The sequence below is a fragment of the Oxyura jamaicensis genome, chromosome 2 (assembly GCF_011077185.1).
Source record: "Oxyura jamaicensis isolate SHBP4307 breed ruddy duck chromosome 2, BPBGC_Ojam_1.0, whole genome shotgun sequence".
Lineage (NCBI taxonomy): Eukaryota > Metazoa > Chordata > Aves > Anseriformes > Anatidae > Oxyura > Oxyura jamaicensis.
This window is the reverse complement of record NC_048894.1, coordinates 21302006-21320932: the sequence shown is the minus strand read 5'-3', so window position 1 is coordinate 21320932 and position 18927 is coordinate 21302006. Positions and strand designations below refer to the sequence as shown.

Sequence of the window (18927 nt, the reverse complement as noted above, 5' to 3'; positions counted from 1 at the left end):
AAATCAAAATGGTAAACTTACTGCATTGTCACAGTTTTTCAATTAATTTATTTTTACGTCTTTAATTTTTTGGCTAGGCTGCTGAACAGGCAAAAGCAAGTCCAGCACTAGTTGCCAAAGATCCTGGTGCAGTAGCTAACAAAAAGGAAGAGGAGGATTTAGCTAAAGGTGAGTTCATTCACTTGCTGACCCAAAGAATTTGTTGGTAAGTATCTAATAAGGCAGGAACAAATGTTTTGCTTCCTTCCTCACTGTGTGCAGTGCATTTACGGATTGTAGATATGATTTCTATTCCTTCCGTTCTATACCCTTTCTGGAAGGTTAGAGATCAAAACTATTCTATGTATTTTTTTTAACCCTTGCCAGACCAAAACAACGTAAAAATCTGCAAAACCTCATGTTAAGAACGTGCTCCACAATGGAAACATTTGAAACAAGTTTTGCATTTGGATTTTCCCTCTCTTGGGCCAGTGAAGCACATTCACTTGCAATTTCAACATTTGATTGAAGCAGGCCATAAAGATTATAGTATAAGTGGTATACAAAGTTGGATTCAGTATGTTGGGCATGCTACTTTAAACTTTATATTTCTTTGAATAATGCTTCCTTAATATACTTCAAATAACTTTAAGCCCTTTGCTGCTGTAAGCAGAGTGTTAAATGTCTCACTGCAGTTCTAGTAAACAAATCTAGATTTTTTTTTATTTACTGTTGTACCAAGGTATATTTAAAGATCATTTAATGAACCTATACCAGGTATGTGCAAAGAGTTATTATTAGACTAGACTGATCCTTACGGTTTACGTAGTGTTCAGATTTCAGCAACGTAAAGGTATCAGTTAGCCCTTGTAGGTAGTATGGCTTTTGACTTAAAGCTATAACAATGACTCTTCACTATATGAATGAAGCTCTTGTGCTAGTAGTTGGTGGATGTTTGCAGTTTCTCATCTTTGATAGAAAAATTATTTGTTTAGCTATTATCTAATATAACTTTGACCTATTTAAATCACCGTTAGCACATCTGTAAATGTTACGTGTGGTTTCTTCACTAGTTGATCTGGTTTTCAAGGGTTTTATCTCTGTCTCAAGGTTCAGATTCTGCATGGGTTCTTTAATGTTTGTCCTCTTCTTTTGTGTCCCAGTCTGTCCCATCTTACACACGGTCATCTATATACAAATTTGGAGGAGTTTATTATGACTGAAATTTCTCTGCTTAGTCAGTTTAGTTGAAAATGATCAAACAAATTTAAAATTATTCCAGGAGAGACAGGGAGAGAAAAAAGGGATAGACAAATAGATAAGCAAAAGGCTTTCTATAAATTATGATTTAAGGACAGGCTTTTTTACAGTTAGGGTGATTGAGCACAGGTGTAGGTTGCAGAGAGGTGATAGAGTCTCCTTTCTTTAAGATATTCAAAAGCCATCTGGACATGGTCCTGGACAGCTGGCCCTAAGTGACCCTGCTTGAGTGGGGGTTTGGAGCAAATGATCTCTAAAGCTCATTTCCAACCTTAATTAATCTGTGTGATTCTCTGATTTAGGCTAAAGCATACTGATCTAAAAGGCAAATAGTGTGCAGCTGAACAGCTGTATCTTTTTAGCATTTTAAACAATCTGGAAGAGTTGAACCTTGTGTATGCTAGTTAGAATGTAGATCTGCATATCTGTTTAAGATGCTAACAGTAATAGTGATAATAATAAATGGATCACTTCACTGAGTTATCCTGTTTGTGCTTAAGTGCTACTTATTTGTCCTGTCCATGTTGAAAGTCTCAGTAACTGTAGGAGCAGAATTATGTTCCATAGTGGTAAAACACCTTTAAATCTTTTTACGATTATTTCTAAATGAAAGTCAGAAGTTGGTTATGATGCAAAAAGAATGGAATTATACTAAAAGTTTTCATGGAGTTAAATTTTCAAATAATTCAACACATTTATAAAGTGAATGTTCATCCGGATAACTTTTCAGATTAAGAACTTTTCATAATGTAACTGAATAACTTTTTCTTTTGTAGCTATTGAACTGTCACTAAAAGAACAAAGGCAACAGCAAACAACACTTTCCAGCTTGTATCCAAGCACCTCAAGTCTTTTAACAAATCACAAACATGAGGGCCGAAAGGTTCGTGCAATCTATGATTTTGAGGCTGCTGAAGACAACGAATTAACCTTTAAAGCTGGAGAACTTATAACTATCCTCGATGACAGGTAACTTGTATCGAATGCTTTCTAGAAGTGGTTCGGACTCTAAAAATCGATCAGGAATAATGGTGTCTGGTATGTAGAAGCATATTGGAATACCACTGCAATAAAATATATTTATACATCAAATATGTTATTTTTGATTTTTGACACAGAAATGTAATGGTATAAAGATTAACATATAAAGATTTCTGCATATATGCAAATTGTGTTTATGTACAAGTAATAAGGTGCAGTTCTTGGAAAACTTCCATGTCAGTATGGGATTTTAAATGTGTATTTATTTATTTTTGTCTTTTAGTGATCCAAATTGGTGGAAGGGTGAAACTCATCAGGGTATAGGATTGTTTCCATCTAATTTTGTAACAGCTGATCTTTCTGCTGAGCCAGAAATGAGTAAGTAACTTTGTTTACGTGTATAAGTTAAGCTTTGCCTTGGTTCAAGGGATGTTTCTGTAGTCAGGTATTATCCCTGTTTTCTTTCCTGAATGGGAAAGGTTCAGTGGCAATTTGTAAAGCTCGAAGTAAAACAGCCCTTCCTGTGCTCTCAGTCATGTCTCTGTGTGCCAGACCAAGGTTACCTAAGCTGGCATCTGTTGAAAAATAGGATGCTGCCTACTGCTGGCTTTGTCATTAGCTTCCTTGAGACTCATTTAACAATTCCATAGACAGCTAGATAAATTTTGTAGGCAACAGCAGCTTTCTTCCAAATTGTCTTTTTACTTTGTTGCAACAGTACATATTTAATCAAGGAAGAACTGAAGGTAGGAATCAGAAACACATTTCCATTGCTCAAACAGTTTAAGAAATTTAAATTATATCAGTATGTATGTGTAGATTATGGAGGGAATGTTTTTGCTGCATATTGATTTATCTTCCTGTATCAACTTATTATCAGTCTAACGTACTCTAAGCATATACTAAAATAATATTATATATTAGACAAATTTTAAGATGCTAAATCTCATTTCTGTAAATCTGATGGGTTTGCAAGATGAATTTCTTGTGTTCTCAATATGTGTGTCAAGGGTGTGAGCAGGTCAGCAGAATTACACCCTGTTGGTGTCATATGTTCTGTATTAAGGCTAACTGGTAAGAATAGTATAATGAGAGTAGTATATGGCAGCTTTTTTTGTTGGGTTCTCTGCGACAGAGGAGTGAGATGTTTTTGCAGACAATATTTGATTGAGAAGGAATAGCAAAATCTGACCACTTTCGATTTTGTATTTTACTTTGGGAAAAAGAGGACACCAGTTTGTCATGGATGATTTTACCATTTTTCTTTTAAGGTTTACTCATTAGCCTTGTTTCTTCCAGTCACTCTCTTAGTCTGCTTTCCTGATGATTTATTATTACGTGGTGGTGTGTAGAGGGAGACTATAATAAAGACATTTACTTGTTAAAACATAAGTTTCCATTGACCTTGTGTGAACTGATGTCTTTTTTTTAGTGCAATTTATTAATTTATTTCTGAAAATTCCTTGTCTGTGGAGATGCTTTTGTCCTTCAAATGTCAACAAAATAATTTCAAAAATTGTCACGGTAGATTTTTCAAATCCAAAGATCTTAGATAACATGCTAGCTGTGTAACATTGTCATTGCTTTGTTTATTTCTATTAAAAAAAAAAAATAAAGATTTGCCTTTACCTTACAGTGAAAACCGAGAAGAAAACAGTGCAGTTCAGTGATGAAGTTCAAGTAGAGACAATAGAACCTGAGCCTGAACCAGTTTATATTGATGAAGTAAGTGTGATACAGGTACTGATTTTTCAACTGGTGGTATGTTTAAACATGTGATGTTTAACCCTTTCATCCTTTACCTTGAAAGTGATCAGTCTGAAATATCAAGAGAGCACAACCAAAAGAGACGTGAAGGAAAAATTAAACTTTTTTTTATGAGTATCTACAGTGCTCTAATTTGTTCATTTGCCTTGAAGTTCTTAGAAATTTCTGAAACTGAATTTGGAGGCTGCATTCAATTTAGGGCCATACTCCAGGACTGTACAGCTGTTTACCTCCCATCCAGATGCCTGGTGTGGAGTGATGTGTTTGTTATAAAGCTTAGCTTTAAGGACCTCAAGATGCTTCAGATGTACCAATCTTAAACACTGTCTTAGATTTATCTCTAGTATAACCACTGCTGTCTTAGCCTGCACTTCCTTCTCTGAAAACTGTGAGCTTTTTGTAGCTCCAAAAAGGTATTTATTAAGATTCACACAGTCTCACCTTGGTGATACTGCAGGGTTCCCAGGAGCTCTCAGCTAAAGCTGTTTTCCCCTGCCTTTTTCTTTTTCCAAGGGGGCTTAGATCTATTGTCTTAAGATTTTTTTTCCTTTCTCTCTCATGAGCTTCTATTTCTTTCTCAACTAGGGTTCTGTCACTGTTTTGTGGAATGAAAAAATGAGTTACTGCCTTCCTAAAATCCTATATATCTCCTGCCTAATCTGTCCCTTTCTCAGGTAGTCTTCGTCCAGAGATATTTGTTAGTTTGTAATCTGCAGAAATGACTTATCTCAGGCCTGCGTTGAGGTGCCTTTCAGCCTTGTCTTCTGTGATGATTCCATGTTGGTTTGCGTGTTACTATTTTGTTTTCTTGTTAAACTTCCCATGGTATATTTTTTAAGAAAGTAGTTCATTTGGCTTCTCCCCACGTTTCCCTGGGGTTGAGGAAAAAAAAAGTCTAGTTTCCACTTCATACTGCCTATTTAACTCTGCCCTGTTAAGACTGTTTATTTCATACCACTCAGCTAAAAAGTGATTCTGAAACATTTACACATAATTTTTTGTTAAGCAGTATAGTTTACAGCAAGGCATATTTTTTGAAGAGCTTATGCATGTTAATTTTTTTCCCTTGGTATTTTTGTAAATGGGTTACATGTAACCATGTTTATTGAGGTTGTAAAATTCTGAAGTAAACCATACAATCCCTCCGAACATCATCTTAAAAACTCTTTCCTGTATATTAGTTATGACATTGCTCATGTGCTGATGGGCATCATGTACAAAATGTGGGTTGTTTTTTCAGTGAATTTAGTTGTAAGTACCTATTTCTTTACTCAGTGTATTCTGTCAAAACATCTGCAGTAATCCCACTAGGTGGTAGTATTGCATATGTAATAAGTAAAATGGAAAAATGGAAACTGCTCAGGAAATACTGCTTAGAATGACTTCTAAAATTAAAGGGGTATACTGCTGCTACTAATCATTTTTTATCACTTGGCTTTTCCTCATTGAAATATCTTCTTTTGTTAAAGCTAGTTTAGATGGTTTCCAAGTTCCAAGAGACACAAATGGATGTTGTAAAGAGCTGCTTTAAGTTACTATTCTGAAACTGCTGATTCTTCCCCCACTCCATCCCCACTAATTACACAATTTTTGTTCTAGGATAAAATGGACCAACTCCTGCAGATGTTACAAAGTGCAGATCCATCTGATGACCAACCTGATCTCCCAGAATTGCTTCATCTTGAGGGTAAGAAAATCTCAATTTTGTTATTGTTTTGCTTTCCAGTAATTACCTACGTCAAAACGAATTGAAACTACTTCAGCTTTGTATGCGTGCTGCAAATATGCCTGAGGAAAGTGCTTAAGCCTTAACTGTCTTCTCACTTCCTGTTTCCCACATCTAAGAGACCAAAATGCAGTATTTTAATTTAAAGAAAATCTACTCTTCTTTCAATTACATTATATTACATTTTCATTTACTTTTCAAGACCCAGGAATACTTAATTCAACTTTCTCCATTTTTTTTTCCTTCATAGAGTAGCACAGCATAAGTGGCAAAAGCAATGTAAAGAGAATTCCATGAGAAGAATAAAAATATTTCTGTGACTTAGGATGGGCCTGTGGGTGTTCCACATGTATTTCACCTGCATGCATTTTCCTGTTAGGATGTTAGAGTTAAGAAATACCTTACAGAGTACTACAAATACTTAGACTTCATTTAGACTCGAAGTTATTCAAAATACCTCTTCAAAGAGGCATTATAGATCATTCTATCTGGGTCAATAGATGCAGCGGAGGTTTTAGGAGGGAACTTTGGAGAAGGAAGTAAAGAAACTTGCCTGTTATTGAACAGAACATTGACTTTAATTTACAATCCAGATAAGACCAGACTTTAAGAAAATGGGAGATTCTGAATCTGTCTAGAAGTTGAGCAAGAAAAGGTACTTGAGCTTGTAAACTGTTGGATATTTCCAATCTTTTCACAGCATCACGGAATTGTAGGGGTTGGAAGGGACTTCGAGATCATCGGGTCCAACCTCCCTGCCAAAGCAGGTTCCCTAGAGCAGGTTGCCTTAAGTTAGTAAATAGTTCAATGCTTGGATAAGTAAGCACATTTTGCATTCTGAAGTAGGGTTAGGCTGTAGTATCCCATTTCAGCTTTCCTTTCTGTTTGTTTTACGTTTGACAAAATCAGTTTTTCTGTTAGTTAATTGTTTGCTTTGCAGTTACATGAACCCTATACCCTTATGCTGGAAATTGGGGTGAGGAGGTGCACTTCTGTTTTAATGTTTTTCCAATCTACCTCTGCTAGGTCTTTCTTTGTGTTGGCTTTTGCATGTAATATCTTAGTGGTTTGAAAAAGCCTTACTTGACAGGATCCCTCTCATGCAGTTAGGATTCCAATGAAATAACAATGTGCTGTTAGTGTCTTTGATGTGCAGATAACTTAAATTATTTCAGTCTATTTCCCCCTTCATTGTTTTGATAGGCAATCTTTTTTGTAGTAATGTTGATGGAGCACATGATATAGGTTCCAGTGGCAAATTGAAGAAAGATCACCTTTCAGATTACCTGAGCTTTTTAAATGCAAAATAGGTTCATCATTCTTTTTACCTTTCTTATGTGCTGTGTCCACAGCTGATACTGCTTTACACTCCTTGGATGTTAAATGTGTTTTGTTTTGTTCTATTTAAACTTGGATTCTTTCTCTGTAGTATTATTGAAAACTTCAGCTGGATCTCATTTTCATGAAATTGCACCTGTTACTGTAATTCTTTTGCATATAATTTATAGTACAGATAATTTTCTTTTTTAACATTTTTCTTTTTTTCATCTACACATTTCTATTCAATAATTCATTTTAAAGCTATTTTCTGACTTACTATATAGAAATACTTATTGGTCTGATAATATTTTAATGTTCTTTTCTAGCAATGTGCCACCAGATGGGACCTCTCATAGATGAAAAGTTGGAAGATATAGACAGGTAAAACACGTGTTTTGACTCAATTAAGACACATTCTTAGATGTAATAGAGTTGCTACTTAAATATACTCTTAGCCATTTCTGTCAATACTGGTAAAGAAAATAGGTGTATTTATTTGTATCTTCTCATCTGGGAGGAGGTCTGAAGGATTTTTTTTTTTCAAGGTCCCATAGAATTTTATAGTATTCTACCATTTGACATTATGGCACTTAACAGGCATCACTTGACAGGCTGTAGGAGAATTTTGCTTATTGCCCCTTGTGTAAGTTCCCCTGTTTATGTCTGTTCTGTACTGAAGTTATCTAGACTGTAGAATAAGCTATATAATGTATTTTGTAGGAAACACTCAGAACTCTCAGAGCTCAATGTTAAAGCAATGGAGGCTCTTTCTTTGTATAACAAGTTGATGAATGAGGACCCGATGTATTCGATGTATGCAAAGCTACAAAACCAACAGTATTACATGCCGTCATCTGGCGTTTCTGGTTCTCAGGTACGTATGCAAGCTTTAAGAGCCATCAACATTATCAAGTACATACTAGGCTAGAGTTGATTTGCTCAAATTTTGCTGAAATGTTTGTTTACAATATACTTCTGTACATTACTGAAATAAATTACTGATTTTGTAAGAAAATGCAAGTTCTAAAGTGTGGTGGGACATGTTGGTGGCAAGTAGTTACCTATTTCCTGTTTCTGCCCTGCTGCTGCTGCCTCCTCTACCCTAGGAGCTGGAAACCTCTATTTATGAAACTTCATTGCCTTAATGCTTGGTTAAAAATCATCTTGCTCCCTCAGAAATATTCTAAAATGAACTAGCAAATCTTTCTTAGTACAGTTTGAAAGTAGAATATTGTGTTTTCAGCTGCAAGCGTTAGAGATTTTCCATTTGCTAGTTTTAACAATTCTAGTTCTTTTCTGCTCAGTTTATTTTGATCAAGGAAAAAGGCTGTCCTGTTTTGAGTCACACATAAACTAAACAGCTGGAAAGTTGAAGCTGACTAGGCCTTTGCATAGTGGGTCAAAGAAAGTACAGAATCAAAGGAGTAAAATTCCTGTTTAAGAATTGTAATTCTTAGATTACAATTACACTCCGCCCTAAAATTTTATGCTCGACCCTAAAATCAGAGTTGTCTTTTAGTTTGCTTTTAATTCCATTGTCTGATGTACGTTTTCTCTACTTCATCTTTGTAGGAATATGTAACATTTCAAGTTGTTTTTTCAATTATTTACTTTGGTTTTTAGTGAGTCAAAAAAAACCAACACTTTGAGCCAACTTATTAATGCTCGTGCAGTATTATATAAGCATTGGAGAAGATGTAGTTCTTTTAGCATCCTACAAATATTCCCCTACTTCCACCGTCTCTTTAAATAGATGTATGTTTTTCCAGTGTCATTAAGGAAAACATTGTGTACCATGCATATTATACAAGCAATCATGTCATAACTCTTACATAGTAATTTCAATATTTTATTAAAGGACATGTTTCTGGGGATTTTCAAAAGGAAAAACTGGATTTTGGGGGTGAACATAAACCAGTATGAAGTCTTGAAAAGTTGAAGGTCTCCTGCCTTTTCTGGCCTCTAAAATTATTTTGTGATATTGATCTACACTCTCGAAATTTTATAACAGATTCATGGATCTTAAGATAGAAGGGCTATATAATATTAACTTATATGAACTCAGTTATGCATGAGACCTCATAATTTCTTTTATTATTTTTTGTTAAGGCAGATAATTCAGAATGAACTGAAGTGTAGATTTTAGAAAGTTAGTCTTCATTTGGAATATAGTTGAAATATCTACTGGCAAGCTTTCCCTCCAGCTAATTGTAAAACTTCATTTTCAATTGAAACTTTTTCTTAAAACCTCTTTTTTCATTCTGCCCTCCTCAAACAATTTCACAATGGCAGTCTTAGCTGTTACTTACAAGAAATTATAGGTTAGCTAAAGGTAGGAAAATAATATGTGACTCACTGTCCATTTTAATTTTGACTAAGTAGAGCTGTTATCTGGGCATCAAAAACCTCTGCTGTAGACTGCTATTTATTATACAACATAATCAGTATTTTTGTTCAAAAGTAGAAGTTCTAACTAGCATGAATGATAGTCATTGAAATAAAGTGTGGAATACAAGTTGTCCAGTGAACTGTCTGACCTTTTTGGTACTAGAGCCTGAGGACAGAAATGCAAATAATGTCCTTTACAAATCCTGTATTTTTTCGTACTACAGCACCAAATAGAAGACAATCACTCACTTTTTATTTAAAATACATGTAATAAAAGTTTTGAGAGACTGTCTTTAAGTTCTTCACCAGATATTAACTATCAAAATTTTATTTTCTTTTATTCTTTATTTAACTTCCTAGGTTTATCCAGGGCAACCTCAAGGTAATGCATATTTGGTGGCAGGCAGTGCACAGATGGGCCATATTCAAGGCTATAATCTTCCTCCTGAACAGCTCTCCTCTCTCAGCCAAGGCACAGTTACTCCATCTGCCAGCTCGGTACTTCCTGGCCAGCCTGCACAAACGTCTTACACAAAGTAATTTTAAGTTATTTTCCTATGTAAACTTAAATCAATTTAAACATAAAGGACTACGTACTTGAAGGAGAATATTTGTCTTCTAGAAGTATAATGTCAATGACAACTGAAATATATTTCAGTGCAATTGCTTCCAGTGGTGTTTTTTATTGGTGTGCATTTGGTAAAAGTTCCTGACAAATTTCAAACATTTCTGTGTGTGTGTGTATGTATGTACAACCATACATGCATGTGTGTACATGTGTATATATAAAATTAGGGAAATTATATAAACTAGAGAAAATGCTATAGTCATAATTTTCATCATTAAACATCTATTAAAATTTATTTTTAAAAAGTTACCTGCTGCTCTGTCTAGCTTTGCATAATTTTTGAGATAGTGTATATTATATCACACTAGTTTCAAATATCTTACCATGGAAGCATGGGGAGAATTCTGCTCATTTTGGGAACAAAGTGAATGGTCTATGAATTCTTGATAAAGTTTATACAATTTCCCCATATAAAGACGCTACAAGTGGCTTTCTATTTTGGGAAGATGTAGTGAGTAGGCTAAATTATCTATATTGTGAAAAAGTTTTGAATTGACCTTAGTACTCTGTATAAGGTAATTTTATTTTAAAAAGTTGAGAGGGACATCCATTTTGAGTTATTAAAGTATTTGTTATTCTCTGGTCTCCCAAAGTTATTTTAATTTAGGGTGGTAAGACATGCCAGATAAAGAGATAAAGCAAGCCTCTGCACACTTCACCTAACTTGTTTTGCCATTTGAAACACTTATTTTTTTTCATGAGCAGAACAGAAGATAGATGGGGTTCCATATTGCATATTAGATTGAATCTATTTTTTATTTTAGTTTTAAATCTATTAGAAGTGTGTTCGGTGTGTTTAAATCTGAGGAGTATATTTAAATTTTAATTGGAATATTCATTGGCTACAACTTTATCTATGCAAGGTGTCCAGAGCCAGGAGGTAGCTTTTTCTGTGTATATATAGCACAGTTAAGGGAACAATAAAAGTTCTGTTAATGTTGCTGTTGTGTTGGTAAATTGTTTTTTAATTTAAATATTTTATTTTATTTTTCAGTGCAATGGTTGGCTCTGTTGCTGGAAACACTTACTCTAACCAAGCTTCAGTGTACAGTCCACCACCTGCTACTGTTGATGTTGCTGCTTATCAGAATGCTGGAACTAATATGTCCCAGGTGCCAAACTATAACTTAGCTTCAACGTCTCTGCCACAGACAACAGGCAGTCAACAAGCACCTCCACAACAGCCACAGCCTCCTCCACCTCAACAGCCACAGCATACTTATTCACAGAAGGCTCTGCTATAGGATCCAGAACTTCGGATTCCTCATCTTCTTTGACCTCTGCTAAAGGCAGTTGACAGTGCTTTGAGTTTCTTCCTTTAATCTCTTAAACTTTGTTTATCCCCCGCTTAATAAGAATCTATCTTGGTGAACAAGTTCAATTTGCACTGACTTTTTAGGATTTTTTTTTTTTTTTTAATTTTGCAGAGGAACGGATATATTTAGGACATACAATTCCTTTTAAAATGCCTAAAAATTGGTACAAGATTATTTATGTCTGGTAAAATTGGCTAGTCTGTTAAAGCTCAACACTTGCAAACTGTTGTGGCATATGTGTTATGTACATATAGCGTGTGATTGCAGTAGTGGCCATTTCGTATAGCTATGGTGATCATGTGAATATATTTAACACAATGTTAAAAATAATTTACATTACTATTTTATTTTAATCATGAACTGACAACCATGTTTCATAGTTTTATCTAGTTTTATGACAGATGTGATGTCTTTTTCCAATGCAGGGAAAAATGGTAATTCTGCGTATCATAGTTACACTCACAAGCTAAGGTCTATATATGAATTTCCAAACTTACTGGGTCTAGGTTTCATTATTTTTTGAAATGAACACAAATGTGTCATGACTATTAGATGGCTTTATCTACCAAAGTTAACTAGTTAACTAGTAAGTGATCTGGGAGGATAACAGCAAATTATGATTCTGCTTCACATACAACTAAAACTACTATTCGGAAGCTGCTAAACGTATCATGGGACCACACAACAGATCAGGATTTTGCATTTTATCATGAGAAGCACATAATTTATTTTTTCCGGGTTGTTTTTTTTTACAATGAGAACAAGAACTGTATTCTATATGTGTTGGTAGAGAGTACACCAAAGACAGAGAAATTGAGATGGAGGAGAAATGACGGAGTTGTAAACTGGAACACACAACATGAATAACGCTACTTTATTCAAGTCTTCTTAGTTAGAGAATTAATGGAGAATGATGGACATTTAAATCTCTTTGCTGAACAAACTTTCAGGGCTTTATTTTTATCTCTTGTGGCCTTGCTTAGCAATTTGTTCTGTTTACTGTTCTAACACAAACACTTCTGCCTTAAACATCTGTTAATTTTTCAATTTCCAGTTGTTCTACCACTTCAGTTTATTTAGCAGTATAAATAGTTTTACGAGGCCTCTTAATTTCACTGACTTTCAGATTACTTTGAACTTTCTTTTGCAGCAACATGCATTAGCCTGTTTTAACCCTTGCATTTCCTTGAAACTGAGCCAGGTGGCTCTTTAAGCATGATATTTTCTTTCTACAGCCAAGGTTCTGCAAAAGGATTATGGTTATGGAAGGCAGAATTCTGATATGCCTGATCAGAGTTTCTTGTACAAAGACTGGTGTTACTGCGCATTTGTATTCAATCTACTAATGCATCCCGATTTCCTCTACCTTTTCTGGTGACTCTAATTCCGATTAGAGCAAAAGAACTTGTGGCTTCAACATCAAAGCTGTTTTCTCAGTCTTGTTAGTGTGTATGCCAGAAATTGTTCGCTTTTGTGTACTGTATTTTAGTGTGATGCTTCTGGAATTAAATGTTGCACTTGTAATTATACTGTAAGTTAACCTCAGTTACCCCGCATACTCCTGCTTTGTCTGCCTACAAGCAGTTACCTAACAAGCCTTTGTTTCACTATTTTAAGACAGTGGTGTGTTCTGCCTGATAATGTTTTCAGATGACTAATTTGCATAACTTTGTAGCCAGGGTGGTTACAAACCATGCCCATACCTGGTGTTTCCCAGTTGGTGATGTTCTAGCCAGGACAACTGATTGTTTTGATTATTGGTATTTTCTTTTCCTTTTTGTCTTCCTTTCTTCTTTTTCCAGAATTCTTAAGCACACTCACAAACTGTCAGTACATCAGTACTTGGTGTTATCACGAGAGTCTGTGGAATTGGAAAGGAAATGCTACCAAAAAAAAACAATCTAAGCCATTCTGTCATAGATCATTTTTAATAGATCAAAAAGATCAAAGAGGTGGTTTTCTGTAGAAAGGGGGTGCAAGTATCATTTAGATAGTGTCTTCTGTATGCTTTAGGTATTCCAAAAGCAGAGAAACAGCGTATAGAAGTGTATAATTTCTACACAAAAATGAAAATAACTGCTCCATACTTCTTACTTCCTGATGCAAGGAGGAGCCTGAAGCATCAAAGTAGTCCAGCTGAATTTGATGATTTGTATTAGCTTTTCACATGTTGCATAATGTACAGAAATGGCTCAGCAAAAATGCTTTGTATTGCTAATTTGTCATTCTTTTTAAAATTTTTCAAGTCTTCGTACCTTAACACAGAAATGCCTGTTCCTGTTTTCTTCTTTGAGCACTGAAAACCTGTATGTATCTTCATCTTTTCTGTCTTCTAACTTACTGGTTTGGGCTGTTTATCAATTTTTTTAAAGAAATTAAAATCACTTTTTAATTGTGTTCATCATGACCAAAAACCACTTGAAAATGCAATGCCATCTAAATTCAGTATAATCTCTCTCTCTCTCTCTCTCTCTCTCTCTCTACATATATATATATATTTTTTTTTTCTTCATGCCTTTATTAGAGTCACTGCTCTAAAATATCTTCTGGAACAAATCTGTGAATTTTAGGTGACTATAAGTTGACTATAAGGTGACTATAATAAGTTTTCTTTGTCCACAATTGGTGTAGTAGATCACTAGATTTTTTGAGTCAGTCTTAGCATTTCCATTGCATCCTACATTTTTTTCATTTCAGATGCAGTCTTCAGATTAAATTGTATTTGGAGCTATATTACTTCATGTAGTTTTTTTTCCATTTAGCAGGAAGACTATTTTGCCTGCTCACTTAGTTGTGTCCTTCACTCTAGTGTTCTTCAGTGATGCCTCCTCCTACTTCACTAGCTGCTGTCTTTGCATTCATTCCTTCACTCATCCTCTCATATCCTCTCTAACTGATAATTCAGCAATTTCAGTTCACCTTTCTGATGATAAAGTATCATCTACATGGAGGCGTAGCACCTTGCTGGTGCTTCTCTGCTGTGATTTGTTCTGAATTTCCTTGTTTATGCATTGTTTTGACCAAGTTGATGTCTGTTCTGTCTCAGTATGGTATTGAACACTGGGTATGGGTGAGGGAGGGAAAGTACATGTACGGCTACTGTATGGAAAAGCTTCTTAGCAAAGAAGTGAAGTGTCAAGAAGTTAATCTGAAAGTTAAGAATCCCAGGAAAAGACATGCCATTCGTGTTCCAATAGAACTAATTTTTTAATGTCTTGTTTCTTCGCATGTAAACTGCCAATGAAAGGCTGAAATATTTTTATGATATTTTGTATAACCCTTGGTTGTTTAACCCTTTCATTAAGGAATACAAAAACATTAACTTAAGGAGGGATATCTTCATAGCTTGTGTTTCGTCAACAGGAGCAAACTCTGGAAAGTGCCTTCTGCACATTTCACATCTATAAACAAAGTTTGGTTAACAACGTGTATCATCTCAGTTTTTGTGGACATAACAAAGGTGTAAAGATTTGCTGTAAAGCATCCCAGGAAAAATACTCAGGCAGCGTGTTTAAAATTTGGTATGCTATACTGATGTCATGGCAGTATGTTCAAGTGTGCAGTTGCAGTTACAACGTATTTACCCACCTGTGCTTAATAACTTACCCATGCAGATGTGTATTTAATGTCACCAGGCGGGTCTGCATACAGCAGTAAAACAACAGTGAAAAGAACAGAGCAGAAGAAGTACTGCATGCTTCTCAACAGGCGTGGAGCAGCATATTGATGGCCCTCATGGTACCATGACTCTTCATACGTTTTGAGGGGGGAACTAGAATGAATTTGCATAACCAGAGCTTCCTATCAGATTCAATTCCTGTCAGATTGCAAATGGTTAGATGCAACAAAGGAGATAAATCTGCTTTTAATAGCATGTACATATTTTTCCAATCAAATCTAGGCTGCTATTGTAGTTCTCTCTGATTTCATCTAGATGGCAGGAACATCAGATTTACACTGGAGAACTGCTTAATACCTCATTTTTTTTTTCTTTTTAGTATTTTCTAATATCACTTTTTTTTTTTTTTTTTTTTTTTAAATCTAATTTCAAAGATTTCTGTGCTGTCTTCGCTTTTAAAGGTCATACTTTATTCCTTGTCTGCTGGGTTTCACAGACAGAATGGAAGAGAATGTCTCTAATTGCAGTGGCTACCATGGCACTTTGAATTACATTACTGCAGTTTCCTTTGGAGATCGTGCATCTGTTTTGAAGAACAAGGGAGCGTGATTTTTCCATTTAAAAATCAGGAGTTGTGTTTGTTTGTTTGTTTGTTTGTTTTTAAATCAACATAAAATCTACAAAAATCTCCACTGCTAACAGCAGGCAGAATCATTTTTTACTCTGTTATTCAATTTTAGTAAAGCTGACCATCTTCACACTACAGATCCTCCTTTTTCAGTTCTGGCTGTGGTGAAGAATATTTACTTTAATACTATCAAACAGCATAGTAAAACCGTGGAAGGCCTTGAAGTTTGAAGTTTTTGCTTCAATAAAAAACACTAAGGTTTTTTTGCAGCCTTGTTTCTTAAATTACGATGTTTGTAATTAAAAACATTCCATTTGCTATTATGTATAATTGCAGATCTCATTCAATTTTCATGCTGCCACCTTAGCAAAAAGGTGGTAAGAGTTTTTGTTCTTCTCCCTTGCATGTGCTTCTGGAAATCCAAATAATTTCTTTCTTTGTCACAAAAAAGAAAAGAAGCCTGCTGCAGTCTGTTCTGGTTGTAATGAAGTGTACACAGTAGCAAAGTGCATTTTTGGTTTTGTTTGGTTTGATGCTCCCTTTGATGTTGGCATATGTATATATTTAGATATACTGCACTGTTGTACAAGAATTGTTTTAGTAAATAACACTATTTGTAAAAACTGTTGATTGTTTTTGGTATGAATGCAAAATATTAAAGTTGGAGTATTTACTTCATTATGTTGCAAAGTCAATTTATAAATTTCATAGAAGAATAATCAGAAAAGGACTTTGCTGGAAGGACTTGGGGATGCAATGGGCAAGGTCTGTTAGGAAAACACTAAATCAAACTTTCAGATTTCTTGGAGGGGTGTGTGTTTTCTTACTGTTGTGTTTTTGCCACTGCCCTTGTTTGATGCTTGCACAAAGGTAGGTTATAGAATCTTTTCTTTTTGAGTTTTTCATCTGTGATTAACTTCCTTCAGTTAATCCAAATAATACATTATACTTATTTCAGAAGATTGGGTTGTTAGATCTATGTAAAATATGTTGAAGATCAGGCTAAAGCCTGGTTCATGAATATGTTACTGCTTAAAATAAGGCTACACCTGAAGCCTAATGGTTTTGACAGCGTTATGCTGTGTTCGTAACAATGTTAGACTTCACAGGTTCCTTGCTTGATCCAATGTAAGTACTGAAGACCACCAGAGGACTTTGGAAACAGTGACTGACAGACTAGCGGTTTTGCCTGTGCTTAGGGTCTGTTCCTAAATAAGATGAGCTAAACACTTTGGGATAGCTGATTATGTGCACTGTGGCTTAATTCAGTGTGACAGTTCTTGTGTTTCAAGAGAAAATATCAACTTGGCTGACAGGAATAAAAGTCTTGCAGTTTGTAAAGAAATGAAACATGTAATGTCTCTGATTTGGAAAAGGGAGGGAGAATTGAAATTAAATTTGCTGTGTCACCCCTATCTTTTGGATGGGAAGCATGTTTCTGTTGAGGTACATGTGATTAAAATATAGTTTAAGAATTTGTCCCATGGTATTTAAGGCTTACTGTAAATCTGCCACCATGAATCTGTGCAACACATAAAATAAGCATCAGTCTCCACCTAAGGAGATCAAAACAACTATTTTCACTTAAACTTTCAATGAACTGCTTCATACCTAATGTCTCTTCAAAGTGGTCACTTCATACTGCATTATGAAGCTGGAGGGTTTGATGCAGCGTTTTACAACCAGACCTGTTTTTCAAAATCTTGTGCTACTGTGTTGCAGGATGGAGGCTTTCGTAGAAATACAGAATCATTTTGGTTGGAACAGATCTCTAGGATCACACAGTCCAACCTTAAGCCTTGGTCAGTCCAGCCATCTGGTCCAACCTTAACCTCCATCTCTCACCATATCTGTGAATTTAAATTACCTGGATCATTCTAAATCAAGGCTGTTTTAGTTGATACTGATTGTGATCTGCGTTTTAAGTGAGAAATGAGTCATAAGCCAATGTGAGACAATGCATGGAGAAACTTCCACAGATAAAGGCTGATTTGCATTTTTCTTATATTCACATTGATGCTTGAGTATGTATGGGGTATATATGGGCAGCATGCAATAATACAGAAAATCATACGGGGGGAGGGGGGAAGTACCTATTTCTAGTTGTAGACTGGGAACACAGTACAACCTCTTGACATAAAATGTAAGGAAGTAACCACTAATGATTGTAGAACCTTACGTTTTGCTTTGACTTTGCTTAGCCCTCTTAAGCATGAAGTCTGAGTGCTTATACCTGCATCTTGGATTCCTAAAATCAGTGCAGGTTGGTGTTTATGCCCCATACTCCCTAGATGGGTGATAACTACTGTAGTAGTTACGCTTTGGATCCTCTAGAGTTGTTGAATCCAGCAGGGATGTGTTTTTTGGTTGCTAAAGCCTGCTACCAGTGCAACAGTGTTCACTAGCTGAAACTCATAATTATTTGGCTGGCCGGTGTCTCTACCACTTTATGGCTGGTCCACTTAATTTTACACTGTATATTCTGTAGCTGTTTCCTAACCTTGATTTACTAATAAGCAAATTATTTGCCTTAGCTGCTACTGAAATCACACTGAAATCTATTTCTAGCCAGTGGTGATGGCTCACCCCTGTTGACTCATCCATCCTCAGGTATTTGTGGATCATGCAGGCATCTTGCTTTTGCAAACTGAGTGTCAGACTGTCCCAATTTTCTCTGCTTCACAAAGCATTGTGAACATTACATCACTGGTTCTGATGTCTTTTAGGGCTGTGAAAACTTCCCCAGATTAGTTTTGCATTAGTTCCCTGGTAACATACTCTTGTAGCTGATGGTGAAGGGTTGTGGCAGAAGTCATTTAGGCCAACCCTGCAATAAGCACGGTGGCCTCAGGAATACAGGTAATATGATGATGTGGTGCCTTACACAAACACAAAAGGAAGTGGGCTCATCATGGGACATGGGGTTTTGGATAAACCATGGGTATTTTCTAACAGGTTCTCTCCTTAGATCCATGTTTGTTCAGAGGAGCTCTCTTTCCTCATGGCGCTGTGAGGAGAAAAAAAAAATTTTTTAAGTGTCCACAAGCTCACTTTTAAACCAATTTCTTGCACCTTCTGTTGAATCATAATTTTTATCTGCTTGTGTGGATAATGGCACTCAAGTAGGGTTCAGCATTAGTAATTCTTAAAATTCCTCCTGCTCACTTAATTGTAAAGCACTTTATTTCCATTTAGTCGTTTATCTTAGTAAGCTTCTTCTCAACCAAAGCAGCCATGCTTTCTACTCTTGAGTACTTTTTATCTTCCTGATAATCAAGGCTTCCTGTAAATGCTGGCTGTTGCTCCTGAGTTCTA

The 18927-nt window shown here is 35.5% G+C and overlaps 1 protein-coding gene across 2 annotated transcripts in view; it reads left to right on the top strand.

Moving 5' to 3' along the window:
• Positions 1-16290, top strand: part of STAM (signal transducing adaptor molecule) — a 36692-nt gene extending 20402 nt beyond the window's left edge. For both annotated transcript variants that reach the window (XM_035317601.1, XM_035317600.1), the window contains exons 6-14: positions 78-168; positions 2016-2208; positions 2504-2598; positions 3857-3945; positions 5587-5674; positions 7360-7414; positions 7754-7907; positions 9782-9957; positions 11044-16290. In XM_035317601.1, the coding sequence (XP_035173492.1) occupies positions 78-168; positions 2016-2208; positions 2504-2598; positions 3857-3945; positions 5587-5674; positions 7360-7414; positions 7754-7907; positions 9782-9957; positions 11044-11293 (1191 nt within the window). In that variant the 3' untranslated portion in view covers positions 11294-16290. The remainder of the gene's footprint in view (positions 1-77; positions 169-2015; positions 2209-2503; positions 2599-3856; positions 3946-5586; positions 5675-7359; positions 7415-7753; positions 7908-9781; positions 9958-11043) is intronic.
• The last annotated feature ends 2637 nt before the right edge of the window (positions 16291-18927 follow it).